The sequence below is a fragment of the Colias eurytheme genome, chromosome 13 (assembly GCF_061535395.1).
Source record: "Colias eurytheme isolate Ceu_HAF_F1 chromosome 13, ilColEury1 Martin Lab GWU primary, whole genome shotgun sequence".
Taxonomy (NCBI): Eukaryota; Metazoa; Arthropoda; class Insecta; order Lepidoptera; family Pieridae; genus Colias; species Colias eurytheme.
Genome location: NC_142992.1, coordinates 8,245,093 through 8,264,965, shown reverse-complemented (window position 1 = coordinate 8,264,965; position 19,873 = coordinate 8,245,093). Strand labels below are relative to the sequence as shown.

Sequence of the window (19,873 nt, the reverse complement as noted above, 5' to 3'; positions counted from 1 at the left end):
CCAATAAATTAACGATAGGTATGCACCGTTATTTTTTATAAAAACTAGTATTGGTATTATTTTCCGGCATTTCGAGGTTTGACCGGGTGAATTAAATGATATTTTATACTAATTATGTATCCTTAAGATGGTCATGTAAAAGAAACCGTCTACTACAATAACTAGTAAGTTTAAGCATCACAAAATTATAGTGGATGTTCAAAAAATTTTATTTACGAAAGAAATTAAGACATGATCGTAATAAATATTAACATTGTATCTGTGTTCTTTATCTACTTCTATACAATATCAATGTACCTTATTTCACCACATTTCAATTCAACATTAAGATCGTCCTTACCATACGGCTAAATAAGTTATGATCTTTCTTTTTCTGTGTGTAGTTGTAAGCTTCCCTGTATGTACTACTGTATTGAAGTGTTAAATAAATTGATTTTTTATACTAAATAATCGTATTTGTTCTAGTTACTTCCACCGCGTGAACGGCTTCGGTCTGGAGCCGCGCGCACCGCTCCCCCAGAGCGACGTCAGCGACACGCCCGTAGGCGGCCTGTTTGCGAAGCTCGCGCAGCAGCAGGGCGGCCCGCCCAGGCTGCCCGCCTTCCCTGTCATGATGGATATGAGCGCTACTAAGGTATTGTAATGATTTTAATAATTTTTATATTGCGTGTTGCGTAGTTTTAAAAAAGTTTCATAATTGGAAATTAGTGTTTGTCTTTAAAACTAGGGATTCTTACTGAATTTAAACAATGATGACAGATGTGTAATGTGTGTTGTAATTTATGTTGTTTAGGAGTAGAAATAAAGTTCTCATAATATGTGTAATACAAAAATAAGAGTTATATAATTTGAAAAATGCAATTTTTAAGTCTGAAACAGTTCAATTAACACAAATATACAAATGATAATAATACCTATCTATAAATAAAAGCATTTTTGTTTCCCACAAGATTTATTAACTTTCTTATACAAGTTGAATATTATTATTCGACCTGCAATAAATTGTTAAACGTCATTTACTTATAGCAAATAACAAAAACAGTGCAAGAGAATTTTGCAATTCAGTTAAACAATAATTGACAAGTCAAAATTAATTGACAGCTCGATTTCTGTTTCTGCAGTTATTTGCAAATATTTATCGACATTAAAATATTCATTTGTAATATTTGATTCGAACAGAACATAGAAATTTGTCTACTTTTGCACAGTCGATATCAAATTTCACTTCTCTTACTCAAATTGAAATGTTATTTTTAAGAACGTTATATTGTACGATTTATATTTCGAAATACATTATAATCAAGCTTCAATTATAGCCTTGTTCAAAGCGTAACATTACGAAATTAAACCTTTTTGAGAGTATTATTAAAAATATAAAAACATTGTTTTACAATTTCCTCTAACGTAATGCACATTGCTAACAGCAATGCCAGTGCCCCTATGAAATAATTTACGCTTAGCTGATTTCTCATTTCATAATCGCGTCTTTAAAATTCATTAATGATAATAAATTCTGTGCGCACTGACCTTCCAGATCTAATTGTACCTGTTCACCGTTCCATAGTTCACGGCTATGATTAAAACCTCTTTGTATAAAATGCCCACGCGACTATCTTTTTTTTTTTTTTTTTTTTTTTTATATTATTGGAGGGCAAACGAGCAGACGCAATGCCTGATGTTAATAGCGAAGTGCGTCGCCCATAGACGTCCACAACGTGGGTTGTGAGTGTTGCCTACCAAAGAGGGGAATGGGATGGGATAAAAACGGAACAAAGAGATGGGAGGAGCTGTCCGTGATTTAAGAGGCGGCTTGCTTTCGGCCTTTGAGAAACTGATATGTTCTTTTCTTAAAAGTCCCCAAGTCATAGTTCCTCGGGAACACAGCTGATGGTAGATTGTTCCAAAGCTTACATGTCCGTGGAAGAAAGCTACGGTTGAAACGAACTGTTGTGCTGCGCCAACCATCGAGGTGGTGAGGATGGAATAGGTTTTTGTGGCGGGATGTGCGATGGTGGAATTGAGCTGCCGGAATAAGGTCAAAAAGTTCCTCGGCGCACTCCCCGTGGTACATTCGGTAAAATATGGCAAGACTCCCTAAGTCCCTTCTTAAGGAGAGAGGGTCGAGCCTTTCGGTTAGCCTGTGGTCGTTGATAATTCGAGTTGCTCGACGTTGAATGCGGTCAAGTGGAAGAAGATGGCAGTTTGGGGCGCCAGCCCATAGATGAGAGCAGTACTCCAAGTGGGGTCGCACCTGCGCTTTATATAGCAACAGCAGGTGATTTGGCTCGAAGTACTCCCTCGATCTATTGAGCACACCCAACTTTTTAGAGGCCAGTTTTGCTTTTTCTTCCAAATGACCACGAAATTGGACGTCACTCGAAATATCAACGCCAAGGATACCGATGTAGGGCGAAATACTGAGGGTAGTGCCCTGAAAGCGAGGTGCAGTGCTAAAGGGAGACTTTTTTGCCGAAAACGCGCAGACTTGTGTTTTCTTGGGGTTGAACTTCACGAGGTTAAGTCTACCCCATTCCGAGACCTGTTCCAGGGAAGTCTCAATAGAAGACACAAGGCTCATTCGACTCTCATCTATAGTTTCCTTGAGGGATTTTGCAAGGCCGGAGTAACTCGCATCTACCGTGCTGTCATCCGCATAGCAATGTATGTTGCTGGTATGCAACATATCATTGATGTGCAGGAGGAACAGCGTAGGTGATAGCACGCAGCCTTGGGGTACACCAGCATTTATCGGCAGAATTGAGGAGCATGAACCGTCTACAACGACCTGGATGCTCCTGCCAGCGAGAAAGCTAGCGACCCATTCGCACAGTCCCCCAGGTAGTCCGTAGGATGGAAGTTTTGAGATAAGTGCCTTGTGCCAGACCCGATCGAAGGCCTTGGCAATGTCCAAACTTATAGCTAACGCCTCCCCCTTGCTCTCGACTGCTTCCGCCCATTTGTGGGTTAAGTAGATGAGGAGGTCTCCAGCAGAACGACCGTGTCGAAAGCCATATTGGCGACCGTTTAATAACTGTTTTTCCTCTAAATAACCCAGGAGCTGGCAGTTTATAATTCCTTCCATTATTTTGGAGAGTATAGAGGTTATGGCGATAGGTCTATAGTTTCCCGGATCTGTGCGATCGCCTTTTTTTGGGATCGGGTGCACCAAGGCAATCTTCCAAGAGTTCGGAAAGATACGCTTTGAATACGAGAGCCGAAACAGGCGTGTCAGAATCGGTGTAAGTTCCGGTGCGCAAGTTTTCAGCACAGAAGGGGAAATGCCATCAAGCCCACTCGATTTAGAGGTGTCCAAGGAGAGGAGTGCTTTTCGTACAGCTTTTTGCGTAAATCGGATTTCCGACATCGAAGAGTTACACCTTGGGATGGAGGGGGGTGAGAAGCCTTTGTCATCCAGATTAGAGTTCGCTGCGAAAATCGAGCCCAAGAGGTCAGCCTTGTCTTTTGCAGAGTGAGCCAGAGTGTCATCTTTTCTGCGCATGGGTGGATAAGAAGACCGACTAAAGTTATTTTGGATAGCCTTAGCCAGCGACCAAAAAGCCCGGGTTCCTGATGGAAGTTTAGCAAGTTTCTGCCCAAGCCTATTAATATAACCAGCCTTCGCCATGGCTATCTCCTTTTTGTAAGCCCGGGAAGCGGAGTTGTACTGTTTTTTTAAAGTTGCAGTGCTAGGATCAGATACCGACTGCGCCTGAGCCCAAGCTTGGAATTGTTCCTGTTTGCGATGGGATGCTTTCATGCAGGAGCGGTTAAACCAGGGCTTAGTTTTGCCACCAACGGGAACTACAGAGGATGGAATGAAGAGTTCCATACCCTGCAGAACCACATCGGCAACAGAATTGGCGCAGACGTTCGGATCATCCGTCGAAAAACAAACTCGGCCCCATGGGTAAGACGCGAAGAATGCACGCATCCCATCCCAGTCGGCTGATTTAAAATGCCAAACTCGGCGGCAGGCTGCCTGTTCTTGCCGATGGACGAGGCTGACGGGAACTTCACTGCGGATCAAGCAATGGTCGGACGATCCGAATGGTGCACCAACGGATACCTGATAGTTTCCAGGGTGAGTGGTCAGCAGCAAGTCCAGTAAAGAGGGGCTGTGTTCGTCAATGTCAGGTATACGTGTGGGTGCGGAGACCAGTTGTGTGAGACCATATGACAATGCGAAGTTATATGCTGTCCTACCTGCGTGATCGGTTACCCGAGATCCAAGCCAGTCTGAGTGGTGAGCATTAAAATCACCCAGCACAATTAGTTCACAAGATGGAAATTGCTGCAATAGCCTATCGGACATCCTCTGGACATGTTCAAAGAGTTGTTCAGTGGCGATATTTCCGCTGTGGGATCTGTAAAGGCAAGCATATATACGGGGATGATCCCTAAATTCAGTATGCAGCCAGATAATGGACAGACCCTTAGCTTCGTGTGTACAGACACGTCGGCAGCAAATGTCGTTCCTAACATACACACAGACACCAGCGCGTGGAACGAAAGCATGTTCGAGTTTGTAGCTTGGATATGTAAGATAAGCCGTGTCTGGAGGAGAGGAAATCTGAGTTTCTGTTAGAAAGAATAATGCCGGCTTAGCTGTTTCAAGGTGGTGATGAACAACATTTAAGTTGCTGTGAAGACCTCGGATATTGCAAAAATCCACGGACAGCGTGTATAATGATGTTTTGCGTCTAATGTTCTTACCCCTTGATGTAAGAGAGTGCGGATTTATGCCCGCCCCAGAGTACGACGGGCTGCCACAGCGCAGACGCTGTGGGAGGGATTCTCCTGCACAGTTTGTGCCGGTACCCTCCTGGGGTAAACAACCTAATAAAGCCGCTTGCATTTTTATTATAATATTAAGTTCGGATAATTTGAGGGAAAAAGGATTAGGAAAGGATTGGGTGAAAGGACGGGTATGGGAAGGGATTAAGGAAAATGAAAGGAGAGGATGGGAAGGGAATAGGAAGGGAAATGGGCCTCCGGACCCCTCACTCACCGTACGAAACGCGACAGTAAACTGTCACTATAACGCCGATATTCTGTGAGGGTGTGGTAACTTCCCCGGTGCGAGCGTGGCCCAATTTATGCAGAAGCTTGCTCGACTCCCACTTTAAAATCTATCTCTAAGATCTTTATTAGACGTAGTTAATTTATGTTAATTCGGGGATCTATGAAATCATAACGCGAGTGAAGCGTGCTTCCTTTGAGCTATTAATTGAGGTAATTATGTATGATAAGCTCGCCGACCTTTACACTTCCTTCGGTGGTGAAGATAAGATAGTGTGAAGTGTGGCGGTTGTTAGTGCCTGCGCAGAAACGCTAGCTAGGGCTGCCATGTGATAATACTACAGTCAATCGTAGTTGGATAAATGAATAACTACAATAACCTGGTTTTAGTTATAATACTAATTGTAAAAGAAACGTTGCAGCTCAAAGAATAGTGAGTAATAATGTAATTAAAATTAACTCTACTTTTGAAAATGAAATTTCTCGCACATTTCCCTTGATAGATCGAAACTCTTCATCTTTGATGCAATGTTTTCTGATACCCTGTTTAAGCTTAATTATGCAGCATAAAGCAGTCCTGTACAACCATATAGATAGGAAATAAGCACCTTTAGCAACAGGTAAAGGTGAAACATAGCTCAATCATCGAATTTGTTCTCCCCATCGACAACCCTAAGCGGGGTATATCCGCCCCGCCCCCGGCGCGTGCACCGAAGCATCTCCTCTCGCTGGAGCTAACTGGAGCTGCACTAATTGGCCCCAGCACGCGCCGAGAGCGCGCGATACGTCCGCCATGTGAAATCGGCGCGCCCGACTTGTGGTTCTTTTAGAGTTCTTAAAAAAGACCTAAAAGACCATTGAAACCATGGGTTTTTGTAGTTAGGGATTGGATACGTTGCTTTGGCTAGCTATTTGCCAATTCTGATATTGACAACAAGAACAATGAAACGAGACAACGACTTGAAATTGTAACCATTTTATTAATCAACACAATATAATTGCATTACAAAACCCTTTATTCTATTCCCTTAAGTGGCCTTGCGTCACAGATCACACCGTACAACATTTTTAATCGATGAAGTAAAATAATAATTATACGGATCTCTCTTATGTGCACGATCGACACGCGCTTGGCCGGCTATAACAAACGAGTAAGAGGCACGCGAATTGCAGTATGCGATTTTTGCACTTATTGGATTTCAACTTTCTAAGAAAATAAACGTACTTCGGTTGAAGTTCAGCTGCTTCGGTGTAATTTAGATTGCGATCCATGAATTGCACTGTTTACTTTCTAATTTTGGTATCGCGGCTATCTGATAGCGCGATATTAACATGATTTGTTACATTTCTCTTTGTGCCCTTAAACTATAAATTTATAGAATTTATTCTCACCTGTGAAGAGAAACGGGAGCGCGGAAATAAGTCGTGAGATTAATGACTGCGGCTCGTGCGGACGATAGGGCTGGCGAAGATAGCTAAACAAAAGGTATCTTGAGAAATGTAAAATCGTTATGATCCTAAGCACTAAATGGTTGCGAAGAAATAAAAGTCTAGAAAATAGAGCTTTTACTTATAACGCTTAGATATACAGCTATACCTAAAGTAATAAAATTACATACGATGACCAATGAAACATTAAATATCGCATTTGATAAGGAGTCAATTAATTCAGACATAAACGTTTTCGAGAAGACATAAGTTGGCAACCCTAACGAAAATTGCCCGCGCGTGCTGCTACGTGCTCGAATCGCGCGCGCGCGCCTCGAAACTTTATCTAGAATGAGAACACCTTTTTTACCTTACAGCAATTAAAAAGATAGATTGCAATTTGACCCGCGGGCGGCTAGCGTGACGACGTCGAGCATTATTATGATGAATGCCGGCCACTTATGAGCGAGTGGTCTCAATCAGATAATGGCCCATTCTTTCGTGTTTGCTTAACACTGCCACAACCTGACCAGCTACCAGTAATTGAGTTTCTAAATGTCATGGCGGGCGATTGTTGTGGACGGGACATGGTCATAAATTAACTCGAAAAATATGACTGTCGTGCTTTGAATCGGAATGCGTGCGTTGAAATCTTTTGGGTGCACATTTTACAGTTGAATTTGGAAGTAACTTTTTCTTACATATTCACAATAACCGTAATATATTTAAATAATTAAGTGCAGCTTAACATTATTCTGAATGTTTTTACTTTACACTAAAACGGATAACTGAGAATAAACTTAAGTACCATTTTATAAATTATCCCAAATCTACTTTGATTTAAATATTACAAAGACTATTTATGTCGAGCAAATTTCAAGCTTTCAAGTTCCAACTGTCTAATCGTAACTGACTGTTTCGCAACAAAGTTCCGTATTCTGTCACAATGCAGATACCTACTTTAAAAGTACAACGGTTGTAAATTTTATTAGTCAGTCAAATGGAAGAATAATAATCATTATATTATAGATAAATTAAATCCTTAAGCCTGAATATCGTGTTTAATAGCTCGGAATATTGTTATAATTACATGGGTAGTACCGTAACTGATTTTGTATGCGTTATTAATATAATAAGCAGTGTAACAACAAAGTACAGTTTTGTTTTGCATTATGCTTCAAAGAGGTACTGTGTTTTATAGCGTCTTAGATAATATTGTTTATTTAATATTTATCTTTGAATAAGCCAATTTTTAGTATCTTTAAAACTTTTACTAACCTATTGTTTTGAATATAAATATAATTTTCTTTAAGAAAAATTACAGTAAACAAGTAACACTAATTGAAACGTATACGCCTCATATAGCCTTATCTAAATAAGTCCCATCTTCCACAGACACTACTAGCGATATCGCGGGTGAGTCGCACGGGCCGATCGCGTCGGAAACGCGTCGGTGTCGGCTCGGCGCCGGAACACTCTCCGCTAGATCTCTCCGCGGCGGGAGAGAGCGCGGCGAAGAGGGCGCGACTCTCCGCCAGTCCCAGCACGAGGAGTGATGACGATAGGGACAGGGTGTCGAATGAAGGTGAGTTGGTAACTGATCACTACAAAGTATAAAGCAAAGTCGCTTCCTGCATCTGTCCTAATGTCTGTATACTATGTTTGCTTAGATCTTTAAAACTACACAACTAATTTTGATGTAGTTTTTTTAACAGATAGAGTGGTTCAAGCGGAAGGTGTAAGTGTATGTATTAGGTTTAAAACAAAGCGGGCGAAAAGCTAGTATGTAATACGATTAGGGTACTCATTTCTGGCCCCATAGAACGGGGATTGCCTCGTACAGGATCAAATGAAGTGTTGTTATTTAATGATAAGTATTTAAGAAAGATTGTGAAGATTATGTCCGTGATGGTGATGACAAAAAAAACTGAATTAGGGAAGAGACGAATAAACAAAACAACTCTTAGGTCTGAAATTATTATTCCGAGGAAGTATTTGATTTATCTCTTCGTCAGTTAGAAGTGAAATCGGCTTAAGTAGAGATATGGAATGATTCTTTTTTGGATTACTAATACTGTTAAATGGACTTCATACTCATTAAGAAAGTATAATTCGCTTAATCCCTCTGTTTGTTGCTATATAATATGTGAGGCGAGAGTCGTTCAGCTCTTAAGTTGAATTTCACAAAAAATAGTATCCATATCCATTGTTTATTTTTTTACCATTACCTTACCTTAAGTCATTTTACATTGAATTTGATCACCACGATTAAACAATTCGATCTTGAATGATAGCCTTCTCATGACGAAACAACCTTGAACGTATCTCGAGCGATGTTTCTAAACAAAATTATATCACAGTGTGACAATGAACAAAGTGACATCACCTTCACCTTAAAACGGAGTAACGTTTTATGTTTAACTTACATCTAGACCTGTATAGAGCGTCTGTAAAAAATGAAATAAAAAAGAATGATCCGCACGCGACCGCGCCTTATCAATTAATCAATTGTAACTGCACAGCGGCAATTAAAATCAACACGCGTCACTGCGCCCGATGCATTATTCAATTGACATGAATGTATTGAAAAAGTTAATTCATGTATGATTTATTCATTTAGATCGGAGTGAAACCCGCGACTGCCTGTGCGCGGAGGCGCGTGCGCGCGTTTCCGCTTGGTCCGTTGACGACGTGTGCGACTTTGTTGGCTCGATCGACATTTGCGCTGAGTACGCGCCGGTAAGTGATCGTTTTTGTATAGAAAAAGGTGGTGAGAGGTCGTTGACATGAGAAAAGTTTATTGTACCTTGTGGGTTTCTAGCCAGGTTCAAGATTGGCCCGCGTGGCAAGGGTAGTAGGCCCGCGTGGCATCAACAAAATTAAGCTAATCAAAATCATGATTCAAGAAGTGTTTGGCTGTGAATTGTAAGCAAAAATAAATTGCACTGCAGAAAAACATCTATCAAAATAACCGTCTAAATATTACCGTTCTCAAGTGAAAAAACATCGTAACTGCGAAACTAATACTATGCTTATAATAACTCCAAATAATAAGCATCAAAATACTCAGTTACAAATGAAGTTCGGATAGACGTTAATAAGCCATCAGCTACCGATCAATAGCAAACTAACGAAACTACACAGTGATATTATACAAATCATAACAAACCATAACACTTGCGATAAAACGCTTTGTCAGTCAAATGAAATCGAAATGATATAAAATAAATAAACGTGTGAAAATACTTACAAAAACTCTCTCAAGTCAATTAGTGATAATGATATATCGTAATCAGAGTATATTTTGTTACAATTATACACTTTGTATTAATAAATACGTAACCTGATTAATACAGGTTGATATTGTAACATAAAGAATAGCCTACAAACAATATATTAATTATCTAATGATACTGGAGTACCAATAAATTTAATTCGTAGCAATTGAAATTACCCGCAAAATGATTGCAATTACCGAGTAAACCAATAACAATATAACATGATCTTTCCACTGTTACAAAACAAAATATAAATGGTTCGATCCTCTCGTATCTCGTTTAACGAATACGGGTCGTAAAGGAAACGCTGTGGTCCATGCTTCTAATGATATTATACGTTGCGTCCTCGCTTCGATCTCAAGCTATTTTATTGGCGATCGGATGCCGGAACATTCGAGTCATCCCGTAGATAAATACTCTTTAAGAGCACTTACAAATTACACGTATGGCGCATTAAATTATGAGTTTACGATTGCACGTTCTGTTACCTTAATGTAGCCGTAAATGTAAGATAAAATGCATTTTGTGGCGCACACGGCCGCTACATTGTCTTTGATGTTACTTTTATATTGTCTATTTTGTAATACTGATATTGAAATTGCTTTGCTCTAGAGCGATTTGTCTAAGCAACAATCTTCTACATCTATTTACATTTTCAGTGTCTATATTAGCGTAGAATTGATAACGGTAATAATTAATTATTTGTCTCTCAAATATTTCAACTATGCACTCGATAAATTGATTCCGTTGATTTTGCGTACCTCTGGGGTATTTTGCATACATTGTTCAGCAAGTAGTACCACTTCTTGCACATAATTTCTGAGTACACATTTAAATACATTCAAGCTTCAAATAGTTGTCGAAAATGTATGTTTTCGCAAGTACATTTGAACCAGCATAGCATTTGTCACGTGCAATTTGCAACAAGTATGTCTTTTGACATAACATTGCGGCGTGACGTGAAATTGACCATTATAAAGTTTACACAATGCTCGGGCACGGCTTTACCTGATTTACACTTCTGAATCGAGCCCTCGTGTATCGCAAGGCAACGATAAACAACTTATTTAATGGAGGACTATCCTGGCTTCAGTGTGGTTAGTCGTAAACTGTGTTGATGAAGAGCAGCGGAGAGTACCTTGCGTTCTATCCTCCGTTACATAGTCTTTTCAATGAAGTTTTAATTAATGGATATAATAATTGCTGATTTATAAAGTACCTTACATAATAATCTCATTACAGAAGAACTCAAATTTCATATTTTACAAAAGTCAATGTAATATCAGTGTATTTAGATAATTGATATTTATTACATTGCGAGTACCTAGTTAATTGTTCCTTTCTGCTCTTCCTCATAAATAATCGCTGGATGCACACTAAATAGGCGAAGAAAGCGGGGATAGGGGTTTATTGAACCGATTAACAGACCGTATACGTGATTTGTGTTTGGCGTTCACGCAAACCCATATAGAGAGAATCAACAAATCAATCAAGAATCTCTTGATTGACTAAAGACAAGAACTAGTTGCAAAGTCGCTAATTAATTCTATAAAGGGTTGCGGTGAAAGGGAAGAGGGAATGGGAGGTATATAGTAAGCTTTTGAAAGGTTGCGCAACGCAAAACTGTTTGCACAGCACATATTTTGTAAGTGTGGCAACTGGCAATGCGGAACGGCGTGGGAACCTGAGCAAGGACTTAAAAATTGCTCCAACGTGTCTGCAATGTTGAATAGTGTAGCGGAGAAATGTTGAGCAAGCAGGTCTGAAATATCGTGTGAAAATTGAGATTTGAAAATATATAACGAATTGATTTAGGGAATAGGTAATCCTTCTTCTTCTATATCTATATGAGTAGAGAAAAACCTATTATATCGTGAATTATAATGGAAGTAACTTTGTTCTTGATGTCTTAGTATTGTTCAGGATTTTAAATTAACAAAACTGAGTTCAATTATTTATTCTGATGCTCAATAAAACTGGTACACTTAAGCGCATCAAAATATATTAAAATTCGCAATAAATAAATTTAGTATGATAATTTATATCTAATAATTATAATAGGCAAGCAGCAGCAAGCGCCATGTTTATTTCTCGATAACTACTGTGCTACCAGCGCGGGTATCACATTACACCGTGATTTATATCCGCAAATCGCAGTATAGCGGTCCGCGTTATTAATTGTTAGTCAGTTAATAAACACTTTACAAGCATTTAAATGATTAATGTGCTATTTGCGTATTAGAGATCGCGGTCGGTTATTATGAGTCGTAAAATCTTAGCGATGATGCCTAGACTAGATGATGTTTGATGATACTAGACTCGGCGTTTCGAAGGAACTGATAGGTGTAAAGACACTGAGATTTGTATTTGAAATTGTTTTATTCCTTTAAGCCGGTTCAAACTGGTTGACGATGAATTAATAAAAATTAAGTTTAACTGTTATTCGTAATACGTATCAGAATTAAGTACAAAGTCCCACGGTTGAAGCAATACACAAATTGAAATTTTATTGTGTAATATAATTGTTAATCTATATAGAATATGATTAAGTACGTGCTGCTAAATCGTGAACATCTGCTATCTACTAAAGCAGCTCAATAGCACGGTAATTTTTCACCGAAAATCGTGATTCCATCTGACCTGACCCTAGCTAAGATTTGGCCCATTCATCGTTGTCAAACCAGAATCACTTGCACAAGCGTTCGTGAGCCGTATTGTTAAATAATATTCAATTCACGCCGTCCCATATAAATTTAGATTAATTTCCGATTCATTGACAAGTTGCTTTATTATGTCTACGAAGTGAGTTTCGACTTTAACGTCGCGTTAAACTTAATAGGTATGATTTCGAATTTCATGTGGTTTCATTTTTCGAAAATGAACATAATTTTATCATAAATGTCACTGGGGTAATGTAAAAATCAAGACTCTAATAATTCCTCGCGACATCAGCGAAAACACTTTATTACAATATTATGCAATTAAATTAGCCAGTCAATGGCTTTTTTATCTGTAGAACTAACGTTCCAAAGTGACAGATACATAAATTTAAAAATGTAATTTATGTGTTTATACGTAAAAATCCAGAAGTAAAATAATTTAGTTATCTAAAGCATGAATCGGTTTACATCATCGCAATTTCGTAGCATGAGCATTATATCTTTACAACTAAGACAAGATGGACAGTTGTGACAAACAGCTATGGTCTTTATAAATATTCACGGACCGAAATTGATATCTCTCAGCTACTACAACCCATATTTAATGGTCGTAAATACTAAAATGCCTTGCATAAATATCTGATACACGTCCCAGATTCACGTAATCCTAATTGCGTACCCATTGTCGCTATACTTATAGCTTTGACAGAGTCGTATCATAGAACTGTTCCATAAAGTACGAGAACTGTAGGTATGGTCTACATGTTGTAAATATCAATTATAAGTGTATGCGATCTGAATAGTTTATTAGCATTAATAGTAACTACTTAAAACAGACCAATTCCTATTAGCCACTATCGGTAACCAGACGATTTGATTGTACCGGAAGTGATAATTAAAAAAAACAGACAGACAATATCCTCCTACGTAAAAACGTCTCATCTATACTGTCTAATTCCCGCTTAAGTAATGAGTTTTATATATTCATACAGGATAAGCGTAAAAAGCATTTATCGTGCCTCCAATCCGTCACTGCATACAGATGCTCGTGCACTCGTGATCTCGCCTGTCGCAACGTGCGATTTATATAAATTATCCCAATATGTGCTCAATATGAAGCGTATAAATTAAATTGCTGAGATCGACCGCGACACATTCGGGATAATTTGTTGGTAACCGCGTGAAAGGTCTATAGCGACGTGTTATTGAAGTAGCGCTAATTGCTCGCAATATAGTGGAGATGAGGTAAAGGTAATTGTTTTGTATTGAAGTACTTTGATGAATAAGTATACATATATGGCTGTATATTGTTTACATTATGGCATGTAGAACGTATGCTGTATGGGGATGTAATGACAAAGATCTTGATTAGATACTTGTGTATCTGTGATCAGATGTGCAGAGCTTGCTTGCTAAGAATGCGCTTAGTTTGTTATAGTTTTTTTTTAGCAACATTAGGTCTAATACAAAGAAGCGTAAGCAAAACTGCCATGTTTTAATTCCTTTTTAAAATTCCTTCTTCAATGAGTTGCTCAAACCACCATCGCCAATCCATGCTTTATAAAATAGGTATGCGAGTGTCGTCAATCACCCGTCAATACATTTTCTAAATTGCATAGAGCCTTGCAGGTGTGAAGATAAATGGGAGCTATCGTAATTGCGTCGCAATTAACTGAATTAATGTAAAACTATTCGATGGAGATCACGAGAACGACCGACGATTATCTTACAGTGATTTAACATACGCAATTTTGGTTCTAAACGTGTGTTCATGTGATTAATGTTTAGTTGGTTTGGGTCGTGAAATTTTGTTCTTAATTTGACAAAAATATGTATAAGATTTATAATAATAGAAGGAAATTCATTAACGAGAAGATGTAGTCATAAAGATGCGCTCATAGCACAAATAAACAATAATTACTTACTTACAGCTATAGGATAGGATCCACTTTCATTTTCATAATTTAATAGGAGCGTTATAAAATTACGATTATTAACTTCTTCAATTGCCTAGTTATGATAGTGAAATTAATTCAAATAAACTCTTGCTTAAGGCTAAACTTTTATTCATAATCGTGCATTATAATAAATAGGTTGAAACAGTCAATCTATCAATTCATGACTGCAGTCACGTTTGAGTCCAATTTAAATGCCACACACGGCAACAATCCCTATAATTTGAGATCAGTCAAATCTCTGCCCAATATTAAAAACAAACAGCATACAAACACGTCATTACCTCAAGCTATACACGACTGGCAAAAGCTCAACTATTGTTAAACGATTAACAAACTTTTGAGTGTAGGAGCAAATGTCTAGCATCACCAATTCCTACCTTATTACTTTATGTATAGGATCAAAGGTTGGGCTATGTTGGCTTTATAGTTGGTCGGTTTGTGTTGATATGTAATTACTATAATGACCAGTCTATCGTGACCACTAAACGGACACATTGTTATGATTTGAAGTCATGAAATGAGAATGGTCACGGGTCATCTCGAGCATGTGTTTCGCGGAGATAAATCTGGTTTCACTTTTGTATGTTAGTTGCGGTCGTTTTCATTAAGTTTCATCACGCTACGCTATAAATTTATTATATAAGTATGCCTCGTTTTGTCGCGTATTCTACAATTTTAATGTATGTCCGTCTCGGCATTCATATAATTATATAAATGGATGCGTAATACTAAAAAATACCGCATAAAAATCTTCTTAGCGTCTTCTCTTATCAAGATAGATTCTATAAATCTGTTAGCCTCTCATAATACGGATTAAGATTACAACCGCAAGGTTTTAAATATATCTCAGACGTTTAAGATAAAATATTTACAATTAGTTACTTTTATAAAGAAACATTTGCCTTTGAATGACATCAAATGTATACTTTAATTTCCCCACAAACAAATGCGGTCATAATGTCGATTACTTTGTAAAGTTTATGTTTGTATCACGCGTTGTTTATCATTGGCTATTTACAGCTGCTTTCGTTCTAACGCTCGAATCGTGAGATGCAAATTGTATGTATTTATAACTAACTTTATGTAATGAGCCGACAATAATTTGGCAACATAATTATGTTACATTTAAATATTTTCAATTGGTGGAATGATATTTATAAAAATTAACGTCTAACTTGTACGTAAAAGTCTTGCTACGATTTTCTTTTTGTTGTTACGTTGCATCTTTAATTAATTTTCCAAGCTCTACGTAATGTAATTCTTTAACATTAGTAATTCATTATTCTCAATGGACCACTTTTTATGATGGGTATCATTGATACAGGGCTATAGAAACTACATAATATATTATCATGGTATTTCGCAAAGCAAATGGTATCGACTTTCTCAATTAACCGGTCCGCACTTGTAAGATGACATTAGCAGGCCATCGTTTTGAAACTAGATCCTATTATCCGGACTCACTCGCATTAGGAAATAACTACTATGCTTATAAAAATTGATAGGACTGGTCGTTAATTGATTAACGTTGAATTTATGTTGTTTTCTCGTAGATAAAGGTTCAAACGTAATGCCTATATTTCTGTATTTGTTTTTCCATATCATAACCAATAATATCAAAATTAGTACAATTTACTCTTCTAAATTCTGTTTTATTCTAAATTTTATTTTATTTCATCTCTTTTCTTAACAAATAACAATCATATTCTAAGTTAATTAAATAAAGAAGGAGGAAGGAAAGGAAATTATTTTACAATAATTCCAAATATCGATGTCTATTGATGTAATTTCGCTGCATAACTATCTGATCACATGACGAATTCAAATAAAAACAACCAACGATATGTGCATTGTGCATGGTGTATGGGTACCTAAATAACTTAGACCATAGATAGATCAGAGAACCGCACACGAATTTATATCCTTAAGAGGCGAGCTTTAATTTAGCATGGAAGCATTTAATTTCGATCGGCAATTTAAATAGAGATGTCTAGATGCACCGATAGCAGCCGGGAGCAGGCCTTACGATTTTATCTATGACTCTCATTTATACTCTACGGTCAATGTGCACCCGACATGCTTGTTTATATAGTCTGTGCTAGACGCCATGTTGTTTATAATGACAGTACACATATACGTTTATGAATAGATTTTGTGAATTTGTTTCATTAAATTCTAGTGATAAAGTTATTTGCAAAAACGTACACAATTTCCTAAATTTTAGTTTATACCATTGTAATTTGAATTTAAAATGCCTCGTACTTTAAAATTGCATCTCCAGATGTCAATAAAGACACGTAGGAGCGTAGAGTATTGGCTTCAGTGGTAATCCAAGAAAATTGCCAATATCACTACTAGGTACTTACTGAATCGTTATGGTCGCCTGGTACCTGACTACGGTCTTGCATTGTGGAAAAGGAATTGACTGAAATTGAATATGTAGTATTATTTGTAAAACCGAAAAGTATTTAATAATAAAACCGTCACAGAACTGAATAAGTATAATAACTTATCTAGAATTCATAAAATTACGCAAAATCAAAGACAATTGTAACTAAAAGTGCATGTTCAATGTTACATGGCATCATACATAACATCTACGAGCGAAAACTGAAAAGCATATCGCAACAGATCGAAAATCGCATCCCGATGCGAAATCAATCAGAGCCGACAAAACGTACCGACGCATTACACCATTTCACGCCACTCTTCAATCGACGCCAGAAATTACCGGGGCCGCTTTCAACGGAAACCGTACGCGTGCTGCCCGTAATGGAGTGTAATCTGCAGATGGTAATGTTGGTTGCAGCGCCATCTAGTTTAATGACGGCGCGTGAACCAGTTTGCGACCTTTCAATGTTGGAATGTCAACCGCTGGAGAACAGCTAGTTGCGTGCCAAAGTACATTAGCTAGTGTATGAATTTATTGTAGGTAGGTACGTAGGTTGATGTGGTTTGATTGTGGCTCGCTTAGATTGGTCGATTAATATGATCGTTAGGAATAGGAATACTACTACACGTGCCGTGTATTTTTATTAATTACCGAGTGAGGACATATCACTGAGAGAGACTCTAGCGGCATGGCTGATTAACGATACAAATCCGATGCCTATATAATGTAACCATGAAGGCCCCTTGAACCACGATAAAAGAGATGACCGAAGTTTGAAACACATTTGTTACGGATGAGCTCAAAAAAACTTGAAAATTATTTTTCAAATAGAAAGCTATTGTATTATTAAGTTACACAGGCTAGGTATTTGCCTTCAAAAACGTAGGCACACAATACAACTCGGCCTGAATAATAGCGTCACAAGTTACTACTTGTTCTTAGCTTTCCACGAACTTGGCGACGTTAACTGCTTCGCAGTAGCGCACATCCTGAAACTGCGACCTTGGCTTCTCTGAAGACATTCCGAGTTTACGAGCACCGATTATAAAATGCGAACGTCGAATGTAGTGAGTCGAGTCCCGTTAGTTGGGGAATTTGACATGTGACATAGCAATATGCATAGAGGTGTCAACTTTATGGGATTATATTTTAATGATATACACGTGACGTCTTATCTCTGTGAGTTTGGATTTTGATGGCTTACTTATTTTAAATAGTATTCTGGTTTCCTTGTGTTATTAATTCTATTATTTAAAGCTACAAATAAATTCCTAATATAGTAATCTGGAATTCCATTTCCTCATTATTAGTGATATATAACTGCCAAGTATTAAATTAAATACTGTCCAAACTAATATTGCGGGTAAATAAATAAGTTTTATTAGAAAGAATTATTGTGACAATTTATTTCCTCATCGCTCTACCTTTACGTACCTTCCCTCGCTATTTTTAAATTCAAAGTTTGCAGGATACAAAGTCTTATACGCCCTCCCATACATCTCAATTTAATTCAACTCCGCAGCATCTTAATTGAAGATTGCCGATGTATATATTCCGTACGGTCAGTTACTAAAACAACAAACAAGTTTAACCGACAGATAATGCCGGTCCAAGAATCTTTACCACTACCATTTGTCTGAGTCCCGCAGTGACATCTGTCGACAGCGTAACGAGTTTATCTAGTCTACACTCATTATTCAAAGCCTTACCACGCTAACTCGAACGTATATCACGACTCCTCACTGTCCCGTCGCATCGATAGAGCATTTAAATGATTACGTAATTAAAGCGTACAGATATTTAATTAATTTGGCCCGATAAGGCGAGATCAGAAGCGCCGTATGTAAATTGAAGGCGTAAAAACATTTAACTTACGATCGGTAAATGAAAGGAGATCGCATGATTATATTGAGGACATATTGTAAAAGCCAATTAGATTGGTATTTAATTAATTTACTACGATGCATTTAAATAGTACTTTTACTATTACTATTAGATATATCGACACTCATACATTACATAAACGTGCGGAACAAAAATTGCCTATCATCATGTCACAACGCATAATACAAACATAATATCATTATTATGACACGATTTCATCTCAATCGAACAATAGCCGCAAGTAATGCATATGTAACACTGGTTTTATAAATGCACGTATATAATAGAGCTTTCATAAGTCGCTTGCGAAATATCGGCGACAATATATCGAGTGCGATAAATTATGGTAGCGGTAGAATTTGCATCTACAGTTACACAAGCAGTTATTTCGATGTTTCATTCGGATTCTGTTCTCGTTACGTAGCACATCTCGAAGCTTAATTATTATTAACCCGCTGTCTCCGTTCTATCGTTAGAAACAAATTGTTAAAATAATCTTAGGCTATTTATACACCCACGCCTGCTCACGATTATTATAGTCCACGATGATCATGTCCGATAACGTTAATGAGATTTAATCAATTTGCATCTAAAGTTTATACTTTTAGAGATTTATGATACGCAGGTAATAATATATAATCGTAAAATGGAATTTATTAAGAAGCCGTTTGGAGACATTGTAAAATACTTTGAGTTAAATCCATGGGTGCGAATTAGTTCTGCTTCAAGAAACTTTAAATATATGGCTCATTATAATTTTATAATAATAACTATAATACGTTCTCTTTGATATCCAATGTAATATATTATTTTCTAATCCTATGAGTGATTTTAAATCACTGTGGGCGGCAATAACATTGTAAAACTTGATTTTTTCTCTGAAGTAGCATCCAAATTATTACACTAAAACAATAATTAAACTCAGATAAAAATAAAAGCTTATACAAAATAGGTAGTAAACATAACTGTTTATTAAGCCTATATAAATTAAAAATATAAGTCTCTTTTTATTCCCGCGCATTTAGACGAGGAAATGAAACTCATTGTACAAAGGAAAGTCATTTTACAACAATCAAAAGCAATGCCCACCGATACCACCCACCAAGCTTATCGCTACAATTCAATTTATTTATAAAATATATTTCTGGTTCGCTTCTCAGATTACCGAGCGCGGGCCCAATGACAGTCATTTAGAACGTTTCCATGGTTGTGATGTTTATTGAGTTATGGCCCTTTATTGCTATGGTCCACGGT

At 37.5% G+C, this 19,873-nt stretch overlaps 1 protein-coding gene across 4 annotated transcripts in view; it reads left to right on the top strand.

Annotated features, from left to right (window-relative positions):
* Positions 1 to 19,873, top strand: part of LOC149903568 (uncharacterized) — a 202,028-nt gene that overhangs the window by 159,358 nt on the left and 22,797 nt on the right. For all 4 annotated transcript variants that reach the window (XM_090108474.1, XM_090108476.1, XM_090108477.1 and 1 more), the window contains 3 exons: positions 466 to 634; positions 7,843 to 8,032; positions 9,068 to 9,186. In XM_090108474.1, the coding sequence (XP_089964600.1) occupies positions 466 to 634; positions 7,843 to 8,032; positions 9,068 to 9,186 (478 nt within the window). The remainder of the gene's footprint in view (positions 1 to 465; positions 635 to 7,842; positions 8,033 to 9,067; positions 9,187 to 19,873) is intronic.